This window comes from Malus sylvestris, chromosome 12 (assembly GCF_916048215.2).
Source record: "Malus sylvestris chromosome 12, drMalSylv7.2, whole genome shotgun sequence".
In the NCBI taxonomy this organism is placed as follows: Eukaryota; Viridiplantae; Streptophyta; class Magnoliopsida; order Rosales; family Rosaceae; genus Malus; species Malus sylvestris.
In genome coordinates, this window is record NC_062271.1 from 4,675,979 (window position 1) to 4,689,003 (window position 13,025).

Sequence of the window (13,025 nt, forward strand, 5' to 3'; positions counted from 1 at the left end):
ATGCACCAATTGTTGTGTAACGCATAGTTGGAAAATGATATACAAACTTATGATGGGTTTCCTGCACTTAATTCATATACTATAACTTTGAGGTTGAGTGTCCCCCTAACTTGGAGATAGTCTTTTTTCTTTTTAGTTCTTTTTATTTTTAGGGGCCTAATGATTTAGGAAAAAGAAGATTGAAGTGGAGTTTCCATTAGGGTTATGCACCCCTCCTTATTTGGGAATAAGTTTTCGTCTAAACTTGCATTTGTTGGATTTCTCTGGTGGATAAGAGATAAGTATTTAATAGTCCGGACTACTCGGTAATTCATCGTTATATTCATTAGATTAACAAATAAGTAAAAATAGTATTTTCTCGATTCAATCATGATTGTTCATTGAGTTCGAATTATTGAAGAAAATTGATGGATAAGATATATCTCTTCGTTCAACTGTATCTTGAATTCAAACTATTCATTCGCTTAATGCAGTTTAGAGTAAAAATACTACTTATATTTAAAAAAAATTCATGACCATTATGTCTTTAATGCTAACAATATTTGTGGCGAACAACATGTAGACCAATAATTATTTAAAAAATGTATCAAATAAGGTGTATTTATTATGTTTTTTTTTTGTTAGATCATATTGTTTGAGCTTTTAATGCAGAATTAAAATGCATTTCTTGCTCACAAAATTGGTTTAAAATGAAGAGTAATGCTAGGAAGACCACGTAATTATACCATATTAGTGCACCATCACATATATAAATCATTTGCCATATATGATGATACACCAATATAGTACAAAACTGCGGTCTCCCTAGCATTTTAACTCGCAATGTAATTTCTATTTATAGCTCCTTGTACCCATTTTCTAATTTTTACACATTTTTAGTTATTTGTGACACTAAATTCCACCTTGAAGTGAACCAAATGTCTCTCTAAACCATCCTTTACAAAAGGAGATGATTCCATTTACTTAGACTAAATTATACTTAGTGTAAATATATCGTTGTTTAAAAAGAAAAAAAATCCCGAAACATTCTCTGAAAACTTAAACATCAAACGCTCTAAGTGCGATGCTCTAGGAGTCACAATGAAGACTAGAGATTTGACACTCAGAAAGTTGATCCAAATGTAGACATCAACAATTTGCCTCCTGAGACTAATCTCGAGTCTCCGTATAGTCTCGTAAACATAAAAAATCGCCACTTAACCTCCTGAAACTCACAATCCGTCTCACTTTGCCTTGTTTTCGTCCGCTCATCTAAGATCCATACAGTCGGGTTACATGCAGGGAGACCGTCAACAATTTCGCACCCGCAACCCTCCCCCACCTCACTCATGCTGATGGAACCCACACATTCAATAAAAACGTGCAACATGTCTAGCCAACTAAAATTTAACAAAACAACACACAGAAGGAAATCAACAACCACGCCGACGGAAGAGCATCCATCCGGACAGACATTTTATACATGGAAAAGTGAAACAGAATGCGAGTTTAAACTCCTTTCACGAAGTGAAACGGAATGCGAGTTTCAAGAAGTTAAGTGACGATTTTGCAACGAGACTAAATGAAAGAAAGAAAGAAGAATAGAAGCATTATTTAAATACGGGCTATGTTGTAGCTCAGACCACCTTCTTAAGACCAATACGTGAAAGGGTCAAACATGAGACGTTAGTAAGAAAATGGTAATGGTGAAATTTAAATATATACATATACATTTCTATTATAACAAATGTCTTGAGGAGCGAATCCAATTTTGTGGGATGTGAGACGGCAAGTCCATCAGCATGCAAAGCCGGAAATCCAGCTAGCTATCTCACATCCCTCAAAACAACATCCCGCTCCTCAAGTTGTCCCTGCATTAGACAAAATAACAGAAGGAAAGACAAATCAACCTAGAAAGCATTTTGGCACCTTAACTAAAGGGTGGGTAGAGTTTACTTTCCACTAATTTCCATCCTAAAATGTTTAAAGAAAAAAGAACTGGTCCTCATAAGGGTGTTAACGAAAATTTCAGTGCTCGATTCAAACGAATAATGTGTAACGGCATATCGGAAAGGCTTCCATAACATTCCTCCTTAGCATCCAAACTAATTCAGTGCCAATATAGACCATCCAGACATAATTAAAGCACTATATGTTGGGTAATATATAAAAATATATACACAGATAATACCCGTTTATAATATATCTGTCCAGATCGATGCTCTTCTGTCGAGACCTTCTCTTCTTTATTCGAATTCAGACCACAATCGAGATAGTTTCCAAATACCCAAATTCCTTAACTCCGGCCTGAAGTGCAAGAGCATCTCGTCCTCAGCATCCCATGTCTGGAGAAAAGGGTAACAACCTTAAAAGGCACACTAAACTCGGATAACTTGGATCAATATGATAGGTGTACATATATACATACATTAAGCAAGCAGATTTGAAACTTTGAAAAACTTCAAGCGAATTAGTTGAATTAAGGTCTTTCGTTTGATCACAGATTTCTTCAGTTCTCACTCACGCGAAAAGGAAAAAAAGACATGGTTGAACAAATGGCGGCGGAAATAACTGTCAACCTAATTGACAAAGCAGCCAGCTAGACGGCATACGGTTAAATCAGGCATGAACACGTGATTAAGAGTAAGGACTCGTTTGGAAGTGCTTCTAAAAGGACTGAAAGAGTTTTTGGTGAAATTGATTATGGGTTCCAAAATCCCTTTTGCACTGGTCAGGTGATGGGCTTGCGGCACTGCACACACAAACAAATATTGCATGCAAGCGCAGAATTCAAATCAAAATTGTATATTCTCACTACATACGGTGTGCCTAATAAGCACCAATGGTGATGGAAACAAGACGTAAATAAGGTGGCATTGGTGATGAAACCTCGATACCAGAATAATAAAATTCAAACCAACATTATTACTCACCTTAATTATGAAATGCTGAGGATAGATGCATTGCTTAAACAATGAATAGCAGATCAATGTGAAGCAGAACCCGCGGCACATGTAGTACCAGGCCTATTGTTGTCACTCAAAGGGTTTTCTCCATGAATCTCTGCACGGTTCTGGTTGCCCTGCTCTGCAGCAGAACCATCTGCAGTCTGATTCACTCCAGAAGACTGGTTGTCTGTACTATTTTCTCTTGTCTCAAGGCGCTCCATCATTCGAGATACGGTGGCAATTCCAGCATTAACCTCTCTACGGACTTCAGAACTGAGTTCCGACATAGAAGTGCTACGAGAGAACAGCCTCTCCTTCAATCCTCGTGTATTCCTCGAAAACGATTCCTTGTACCTAGGCACACATACAACAAACAAATGAGGATGGTAAAAGAGCAAACCGACTGTATACACACAAAAGCATTAAACTACTAAGGTGATGTCCAAAATGGAAGAGTGGTTACTTTATATCATACCTCATTGACATAGAATTAAACTTAGATTTCAGAGACTCTGAAAGAGAGTGAAGTTCTGATGGTCCTGCTCTGTCCTGATTCAAAGAGGAGGCATGGCTAGTAGAGCTCCTACAAAAAGATACTAAATAGTCATACAAATGCCTTGCATAGAAGTGCATACAGTATACTGATCTAGACAATAACATAAATGCAACATAAGAAAATGATTATTACAAATTGCTAGAGGAATTTCCTTGACGATTTCTATGCGTGCGTGAAGACCCAGATGGCGAGGAAGAATTTCCATCCGTATGAACAGAAGGATATTGTGCGCTCATTCGTGATGTTTCGTCTCCATCTGATGTAAGTGGGGTAGATGGACTTGCTACAGTTATTTCAGCTGGTTCAGTGTCTCCTCCAGGGGCATGAACAGGACCAAGAGGAGATGACCTAGAATGAGTAGAAGGTACTGAGATGTGTGGATGACCACGAGCAGATAATCGGCTCCTATGGCCTTCCCTTCTACCATGGTGGTGGGCCCTTCCCATAGAAGCAGCAGCAGCCAAGTGCTGAATTATGCGCTCTTCAAGTTCAGCATTGGTAGTACCCACATGTAACTGCATTCCATTGCATAAACACATTTTTTTTGTCAATAAATTGCATAAACACATTGAAAACCATGATGAAACAATCTTAAAATTTATACTTTTAGGGGGCGTTTGATTGACCAGACTAGGACTGGATTGGGCTATTTAACACAAAATCTAACTTGGACCAAACATGGGGTTAATTAAGAACTGGATAAGTTGGGATTATACCTCCTCTATGTGGGTTTATTTTAGATCATTTAACATGAGGGGCCTAAACAGAACCAACCCAACCCAAGGCAAGCCAAACCAATCCAATCCAATCCCTATAATTAGTCCAAGCCAAGTCAATCCTACGTATCAAACGTTATTCCAACAACAAAAACCAAAGAAAGAAGATGACGGACATGCTGAAATTGAAAATCGCCAAGGGTGGGATGATGAAATATGGGTGCATTTCTTGCGGTCTCTCTAATTCTTCTCTCCCTTTCTACTCCCTCCAGTAATTCTTGGCTGCCAATATACGTATGCATTTCAGTTAACTCCAGGTCAATAAATATAACATGTCAAAATAAAAAATGACAAAAAACGAACCTGCAAGGATCCTTCAAGCTAATGGGTTGCCAACACATGGGACATTGAGAGCTTCGTTGGCACCTATATGAATGTATAATATTGTTAGACTCTGAGAGTGTAGTGTCTACCTTCCCCCAACAACATTATACGCTGGTAATTCATTCCCAATCAATAGTTATTGATGATCTAAGTATGCCTTGTAAACGCGTCTGTATGTGCATGGAGAATCTTCGTGCAAGATAAAACTTGAAACCCAAACATTGTCTTAAAGCAAAGTAAGAAACTAAGTGGATATCTCATTAGCAGACAAAATCCAAAATATTAACATCTTCATGAAGTCATAGTTTAAACTTTAAATTTACATTTGCTGGGAAATGGAACTATGCATTGAAGGAAAACATATCAGCCAAGTCACCGGAACCCATAGAGAACGGCGCTATCGCCACAGCCAATTCATATATCTTCACCCCAACCACAATTTAAAGAATATTAATCAACCCTTCCACCCCCATTATTCCCAGTGTCGCATCTCCTTCTCCTTCCATATTTCTAATCTTAATCTTCGCTAAGTAAAGATGGTGGTGCAGTGTCCTAAAAAAATTTGTACTGCTTGGTGCAAAAAACTGGCCTCACATGGAGGTCAAAACTAGACTCGCTGAAAAGTTAAAATAAGTGTAAATGAAAGATCAATACAAATTAATTAATAAAAAGTAAGATAATTGATTTTAATAAGAGCCATAATTGAAACTAAAATGCTTTATACCACTCAAGGATGCAGTGGAGGTGAAACTCATGCTTGCAACAAGTAACCTGCAAAGCAAGACACAGAATGGAATTAACGGTACATCTATATAAGATCAACGCATGAAGACATAAGATTCTCATGTGTGAGGAGAAAACAAAAAGAAGGATACGCTTCTTGATATATTACCACTGAAGGATCACCATCACAAAACTCCTCAAGGCATATGCTGCAGGCCTCGCCATAAGCCTCTTGTATTCCCCCTTCCACAAATGCAGCAGCTGATATCATATGACTTTCAGCCTCTGCCTCCATTTTATCTGGAATCTTTTAACACACAAAACCAATTTCAACAATGATCAGTAGAGTGCATGGTTTGTGAAAAGTAGCATAATTAAATCCCAAACGGAATGAGCATCTATTCTCAAAGAGTTAACCGATCTCAGTCCTAAATATTTTTGAAGGAAAACAAGTAACACATTTGCAGCTGCAGGCTAAGTTAAAAAATTCTCATGAGTAGCCAAAATTACAAAAAACCAGCTCAGGGAACCTCAACCTCTGGCGATACGAATATCTTAGGTCTTATCCTATTTAGCTTTATCTGGGACACCATCCACTGTTAATTTTTTGGAAAATTGTTTCTTAGTTTACTACTGTAACCATTCCGACCTTCCTCTAGTTCCCCTTTTCTATTTATGAAAACTAGACATTCATAAAATCGATCTGAAAAAGTAGAATTTCTTTCAATGCTTAATTATATCTATGAAACCTGAGATGGATAAATTCACACGCTGTATCATCAACCCTAAAAATCAAGACCACTCCATTATTCTGTTTGGAAATTTGGATATAGAAAATCTCTTCTTTCTTAAGAAGTTGACTGACTTAGGTAAAATTTTATATATGTTTTAAAGGATCTCGAAATGTTTCATGTAGCATGCAGAACTCAAAGCAAAAAAACTATATATTTCATAGTTGTAACTTGTATCAGAGATTAACAAACGCTCTGGAATGTACTGTGCCGATATTATTCCATAAGAGAAGAGAAACCTTACAAATTGCCTCTAGATATTTCAAAATTCAACAGTCTCTAACATATATCCTCATGGTAGTTGGGCAGGTGTATCCTCCACAACTATAATAAAACATCCATTTACCATTCTGCCCACCAGCAGAGAAACTACCTATAGCTAATTTCATATCAAACCATGAATAAATTTGGGAAAATCGTTGTTCATAATCCCCTTTACCCAAGCTCAAATCTCCCTCCCTGTAGTTTAGATATCGCTTGAATACAAAAAAAAAAAAAAGTTCATGTAAAATCTCCTTTACACAGGATGACATTTTGTTTAACATACACACATATCATCATTCATCCATCCATTCCATCTATTTGCTTATTCGAATATACAAATACATACGCACATATATGAAACCAAGAGGAAACACAAAGTTAATAATCAAATCCCCTGCACCCAAGTTCAAATTCCCCTTCCCGTAGTTTTTATTAGATTAGAACATCAAAGCATAGCTTCATGTTAAAAAAAAAACTCCTTCAAACAGGATAACATTTTGTTTAACACACACACACATATCATCAATAATCCATCCATTCCATGATTCCATCCATAGGTTCATTCAAATACACATACATATTAAATTATATGAAGCCCAGATGAAATAATACTCTGAATAACCAAATAAAAGCAACAACATAATTGAACAAAAAATCAAAATTTCAATCCTAAGAACAAAAAAGATTAAAACTTCAATCAAATTCCAAATAAAAATTGATGGGTTTTGATGGGTTTACCTCCATTAAGGGGATTAGAGATGGTAGTCAAGAAGTTCAGAGAACAGCCACGAAATTGCAGCAGATCAAGCTCTGAATTTCCCAACCAGAAAACCCCACTAGAGGTTCATAGCCAGCAAGCCGGCAGCCAAACGAAATGAACCAGCCTACAATTCAGCGGTGCACAATTGATTGATCAATGGTGAAAAAACAGAAGGAAACAAAAATAAATTGAAATTAATGGTGTTTATTTCCACCTTTTTCACCTTCAAATTTTGGGTGTGCAGTTGCTGGTTCCTGGTTGTTTTGATTTTGTTTGGGAAAATTCAGGTTTTATATTGCTATATTTTTCAGGTAAACAATGTCAGTTTCACAATGAATATAATATGTTTCAACAAACATATTCATTTCACCTAATTATATGTTAAAATATTAAGATTAGGAACATCATTTATTTTCTAAATATACAACTTTTTCTTTTACGTTCCTTCCCCACTCCCCACTTTTGGGGTGTTTCTTGCTTTATTTGTCTTGTCTTTTACGTGCTTTGGAATACAGAACCCACCCCCACAAACCACGACATATCACAATGGGCACCGAAGGCCTCCAGATTCGACGCCGGCCATTGGATCAGTATCCGAGTGTTTTATTAAGATTCTCTTATCTTTATGGGATCCTTTGAAAAAGTATTCAGCTCAATTGATTCTACGTACATCCAAGTTTCGTTTTTAAATATCCTTATTGTTCTGGGCGCTCAATTTATTCTAATATAATTTTTTCAACACTCAAAATAATTTACAAAACTTTGAAGAATTCGCTTCCTTTACTTTTTATGAATTTATTTTTCTTTGGACGCCCATTTTTCTTTCCTTTTTTTACACTCCTTTTTCTTGTATTAATTATGAAGACTTTCTCTTAATTTTATAATTTCCGTTGACGGCATATGTCTTTGTTCAATATGTGATTGATTGCATGGTTCTTTTATTTCTTGAAGCAAAATTTGCACTATAGCCAGACGCAATATGAAGAACAGTTGCTAAGGTTAAATAAGCACGGTAAGTAAAGTTCAACAGTCGCAAAGTTCATCAGTCGCTTGGTTCCCACGTTATGTGTTTCAAAACCCTATGGTTATCCAAAGAAAATAATTGTTTTGTTAAGAAATCACTCAATCTTTTGTGCTAAATTTATATATAGGTATGAGAATTTTTTTTTTTAAATAAACTTGATGAATGTTTAGAGACGAAACTTGGGTGTAGTCACTCTTATTTTTCTTAAATATTAGGCCCACACCCTAGTAATTTGTTTTTATTTTGTACATTTTGTGTTTTGTGATCAATAATTTAGTAGTTGGATTTGTTTCTCTTTTATATTAATACCTTGAAGATGTTAGCTTATCCTATTATGTTCGTTTTTATTTGATGGACAATTGACATATAGGATAATATAATTTATCCAATACAAGATTCGTATGGTATGTAATCATATATACCAACTCATTAATGGTATTTAACAGAAGACATTCAAAGTATTTCAGCAAACGTAAGCTAGTTATTAGTTTATTGATAATTTTCGTCTCAATTTAGAAGTCATCATAAGCTCGAATTTGTCATTTGTCTAAATAGTAACTAGTTATTAGATTGTGAATTTCTTCCCAAACAAATAAAACCTTCATCATGAACAACGACGACGCAAAAGATCTTGGGAGCATTATAAATCATGATGGCTTATGGCGACAATAGTGCTTACTATTGAACATGTTTTTAATGAAAGATGAAATGTTGAGGTTTTTTTTTGTTGCTAGATACTTAAACATATGCAGTATTTTTGGTTGCTTGCTACCGAACACTGAGACTCGTGATGTACTTCTAGTATTTAGAATCTGACAACCGAATATTTTGAGAATTTTTTGTTGATAGCTACCGAACCTTTGCATAGTTTTCAGTTAATTGCCATCGATAGGAGTAATTTTCATATGGACCACATCGAAAACAAGCTTTTCAATTCCAATTAAAAAGAACTTTGAAATCAAATTTCAAACTTATCTTATTATACTTTCATTTTAACACATAGTTGTACGATTAAAATACAAAGTTATTTAGTAAAAATTATTTAAATATGTACTAATTAGTCATATAAATTGGAAAGGGATCCTCTCCGGATCACTTCCTCCTAATCCACCAAGTTCGGGGATCAAAACCATTGAAATTTGATCTAACCGGCTACAAATAGGGACCCACTCTAAAAGTTATAATAACTTAAACCGTTGGATCAAATTTCAATGGTCCGGATCCCTGAACTTGATGAATTAGGAGGAAGGGATCCAGAAAGGATCCCTTTCCATATAAATTGTTTCAGACCTAATAAATTGTATATTTTATTAATTAAGTTTATGTCAATAAGGAAATGTCATATGAATTTCGGGCCCATATAATTAGAAAATTATTTTTCCTCCATTCGTAATTCGAGAAGTAATATAATGACTATCTCTTATGCAACCTCGCTTAATAAGGCCATTTCTTTGCCGTTTCCTTTAGGAGGACGGCAACCACCACCGCATATATGCTATATGCATGGGACGAGGAGGACGCCTCAAATCCTTGAAGCTCAAATCAAACACTACATTGCACTGCATATACAAATTCTGTATTTGTTGATAATAAATTTGACGTTGATGGGAGGAGAAATATTGTATGTACTTATAAGTAGCTGGATTATTACTCATTTTTCAATTGATTTTATGATTGAACCTCAATTTCTTTCATGGTATCAGAGCAGGTTGTCCTGGGTGTGAAGTCAATGGCTACGCATACTCCATGTCACCCAATTTATCTTTTCCACGTCTTAGGCTTGAAAATTTGCCACACGTGAAGTAGCGTGTCGAGAATGAATCTCACGTTAATAGGAGAAGGGATCTTGCATGTGCTTATAAGTAGTTGAACTATTTTCCATATTACCAATTAGTTTTATTGTGGGACCTCAACTTTCTTTAGTATTGCAATTTATGTTTTATGAGAAATGCTAAGGAGACTCTCAAAAGTGGGACTATTTGACATGTCATCTTTTTGGCACAATTCTCGTGCCAACATTATAAAACATTGTGCTAAAAAGATGAGGTGGCGGAGAGTCCATAGAGACTCCCACTTTGAGGATAAATTTTTAGTTGTGACGGGAACACACCACTTGTTTTAATAGGAGTGGTGAGAATTTTTATTTTTTAAGTTATTAACTTTTTAGTACACATATCCCACCATTTGTATAATGACACGTGGTGTACCATCCCGTGTACCAGTCACACTGAAAAATCTCTCCACTTTGAGAGTCTCCTTAGCATTTCTCATGTTTTATTATAGTAAAATTAGTCACATGTAACATTTGAATATTCGATTTGACTAATTTGACTATAAGAAAATAGCAACTTAAACACTAAGATTGAATTTAATGATTTTGCATAACATAAATTGTAATCCAATGTATGAATTGTGATAACCTGTCCCGAATTAAAATATATTTTAACCTCGAAAGTGTAGAAATGACGATTATGCCCTCGAGGCGATGTGATGTGGATGTATGCATATGATTTTAAATATTTTTTTTTGTTGAAGTAATTAAATCATACTTGACGTCACAAGAGTGTTGACGCGAGTTTGTAACGAAAATGTTACGAATAAACGAATGTGTAATCGGGCCAAAGGAATTGACCAATAATCATATCTCTCATAAGTTTGGACCTAATTAGAATTTTGGGGTTAGTTTTGGACTAATTGTTAGCCCTAGAATCCTATGGCCCAATCAAGGCCTTTCCCTTTTATTTTGGCCTATCCCGTGACAAACATACACACAACCACACGTGTACAACCTCACTATCCCTCTCCTTTTTTCTTGAACATTCTCTCGTTCGTACTCCCGAGACCTCCAACTCTCTAACACCTCCAAAACTTCACGGATCGAACACGAGCTTCATGTCATCATGTTTTCCGTGGTCTCTCGAGTATAGTGACACCTTTGGAACGAAGAACAGTTCATGGGAACCCGAGAACTTAGAAGCTCTGGTGGGGTACTATGTTTTCCCAACGTGATCGTCGAGGTTTTTCTTGGTTTTGAGACTCAAAAAGGTATCCACGCAACTTCTCTAGTATTTTAGACTAGTTTTGGTTAAGGTCGAAGGCCATAATAAGCTATTTAGTGGGATTGCAGGTTTAGCTGGAATTTCGAGGGATTTTCCAATAATTTCTTGTCGAATTTAGGATCCCAAATAGTTAAGATCGTGTTCTTCTAGTTTAGGACTTCAATTTGATATAAAATTCTTGAAATTTGGTGTTGAAATGACTGAGATATTAAGATTCAAAGTTTTTCCAGTTTCCAGAGACGTAGCGGCGGATTCCGGCAAACCACCGGAGAAGACAAAGCATATTCCGTCAACTTTGACAGAATCTTACTAACGGCGTCAGGTATATTTAACGGAATATTCTATTATTTAACTGAATATTCCATAACGGCGTTAGGGTTACCGTCAGCGTGCCAGGCACGTGTGGCTGTGCCTTGCTCGACGCGTGACGGCGCGTGGGACATCGAAATTTTTTTCTAAAAATATGGGGATGTTTGTGGTGTTGAGTAGGTCACGATGGTATATTCAAACACCAAAATTGAACAATGTATGAGGAATTATTACACGGTTTTAGTTATGTACTTAAAATTGATGTTAAAATAGTTGTTTCACATATAGGTGAGACGTTTCCGGAGGATAAGTGCAATTAGGCAAGACTCGTGGGTTACGACCCAGCTACATACCAGTGAGTGGGCTTTTGATTGTCTATATATACGTATATATGCTTTATGTTTTCCCAGAATAGTTTTAAATGGTTTTTATGTTTTAAAATACCATGTCATATTTGCTTTATATTTTAGCATATGATTTAGTATAGCTTTGCATAATATTGCATGCTATTGCAGAGGGCAAGGTAAGTTCAGATGCGTACATATTATTGGTATGATTACATAGTAGTTAGTGAAGAATGGTTATGCGTAGAATTCATTGTCCTGCACCCCAGTGTTAATGCTCCGCTCGAGGCCAGGGCATAGCCTTCACGTGATCGTTCACCTCCCGCACCACACGCTCACCTTGGATCCAAGGGAGGTGCCAGCCTGTCGTATAGACCACCTTAGGTGGTTCTGATTCGTAGGTGACTTGCGATACTTCGCACAGCCTTCACGTGATTGTAGCACTTGAGCATATTCATTTACACCTAACATGTCGTACATACCACATTAGGTGGTTCCGACTAGTGTGCAGGACTTGACTGATGAGTTATAGACTCAGTTGTACAGGTCACGTTAGGTGACTCCGGCTGATATGTCATTTTATATTGATTCATTTCACTTGGCTTAGTTATGCATTGTGGAGATGATTAACATGGCATACATGAGGTTTTTGCTACTTTCGAGCAGGGTTCTTATATATGTATGTGGTACTAATTTTTGGGAAATCATACGGGTTTTACGGTGAGGGGTTATTACTTTTGTAAAGATAAATTGTTTTGAAAAGCTTTGTTTTTTCCCACTCACACTTTTTGTTTTGCGCCCCTCCAGGTTCTAGATAGAAGTTCTTACTGGTGGCTCACGAGGACTCCACAGCGGTTCTGACAGACATCCATCAGTGTAGGGTTTCTTTTATGATCTGTATATTTAGTAATTAGACTTTTGGACCGCATTCTGATACCTACACTCTGGTTGTGTTTGTATCTACACTCTAAACACTTTCTCTCGTACTTATATGCTAGTCTAGTGTAAATTAGTTAGTTGGTTTTTGTTTACCCACATTTTTATATATCATTCACTTCCGCACAGCGCACATGGCTACGTCACCTTCACGTGACGGCCAGCCTGCCTCGATTGGGGTCGGGGTGTGTCAAAAATCTGTATTGATCTATTTCAAAATATGATAAAAGAG

General features: G+C 36.5%; 1 protein-coding gene and 1 long non-coding RNA gene across 6 annotated transcripts; one reads left to right on the top strand and one right to left on the bottom strand.

Annotated features, from left to right (window-relative positions):
- Window positions 1-1,995: 1,995 nt before the first annotated feature.
- Window positions 1,996-7,545, bottom strand: LOC126594232 (E3 ubiquitin-protein ligase RHF2A-like). 5 transcript variants are annotated; one of them, XM_050260443.1, is made up of 10 exons: window positions 7,336-7,544; window positions 7,100-7,245; window positions 5,476-5,613; window positions 5,308-5,354; window positions 4,563-4,625; window positions 4,376-4,481; window positions 3,616-3,998; window positions 3,403-3,510; window positions 2,913-3,281; window positions 1,996-2,344 (listed from the first exon to the last, which is right to left on the bottom strand). In XM_050260443.1, the coding sequence occupies exons 2-9, from the start codon at window positions 7,103-7,105 to the stop codon at window positions 2,966-2,968; spliced, it is 1,167 nt and encodes a 388-aa protein (XP_050116400.1). In that variant the 5' UTR covers window positions 7,106-7,245; window positions 7,336-7,544; the 3' UTR covers window positions 1,996-2,344; window positions 2,913-2,965. The 5 variants fall into 5 exon arrangements, with proteins under 5 accessions (XP_050116400.1, XP_050116401.1, XP_050116403.1 ...); XM_050260444.1 differs by having other exon boundaries at window positions 1,996-2,324; window positions 7,345-7,543; XM_050260446.1 differs by having other exon boundaries at window positions 1,996-2,324; window positions 5,476-5,606; window positions 7,336-7,543.
- Window positions 7,546-10,928: 3,383 nt separating this feature from the next.
- LOC126593903 (uncharacterized) lies at window positions 10,929-13,025 on the top strand. Its single transcript, XR_007613055.1, has 4 exons — window positions 10,929-11,190; window positions 11,435-11,526; window positions 11,802-11,868; window positions 12,665-13,025. It is a non-coding gene; the product is annotated as an uncharacterized LOC126593903 (long non-coding RNA).

What these genes read in the sequence shown, in the direction of transcription:
- LOC126594232 (XM_050260443.1), bottom strand. An exon ending in CTCCACTGCATCCTTGAGTG is followed by an intron (nt 4,626 to 5,307) that starts GTATAAAGCATT and finishes ACATTCATATAG; the next exon opens with GTGCCAACGAAGCTCTCAAT. An exon ending in GCGATTTTCAATTTCAGCAT is followed by an intron (nt 3,999 to 4,375) that starts GTCCGTCATCTT and finishes AATGGAATGCAG; the next exon opens with TTACATGTGGGTACTACCAA.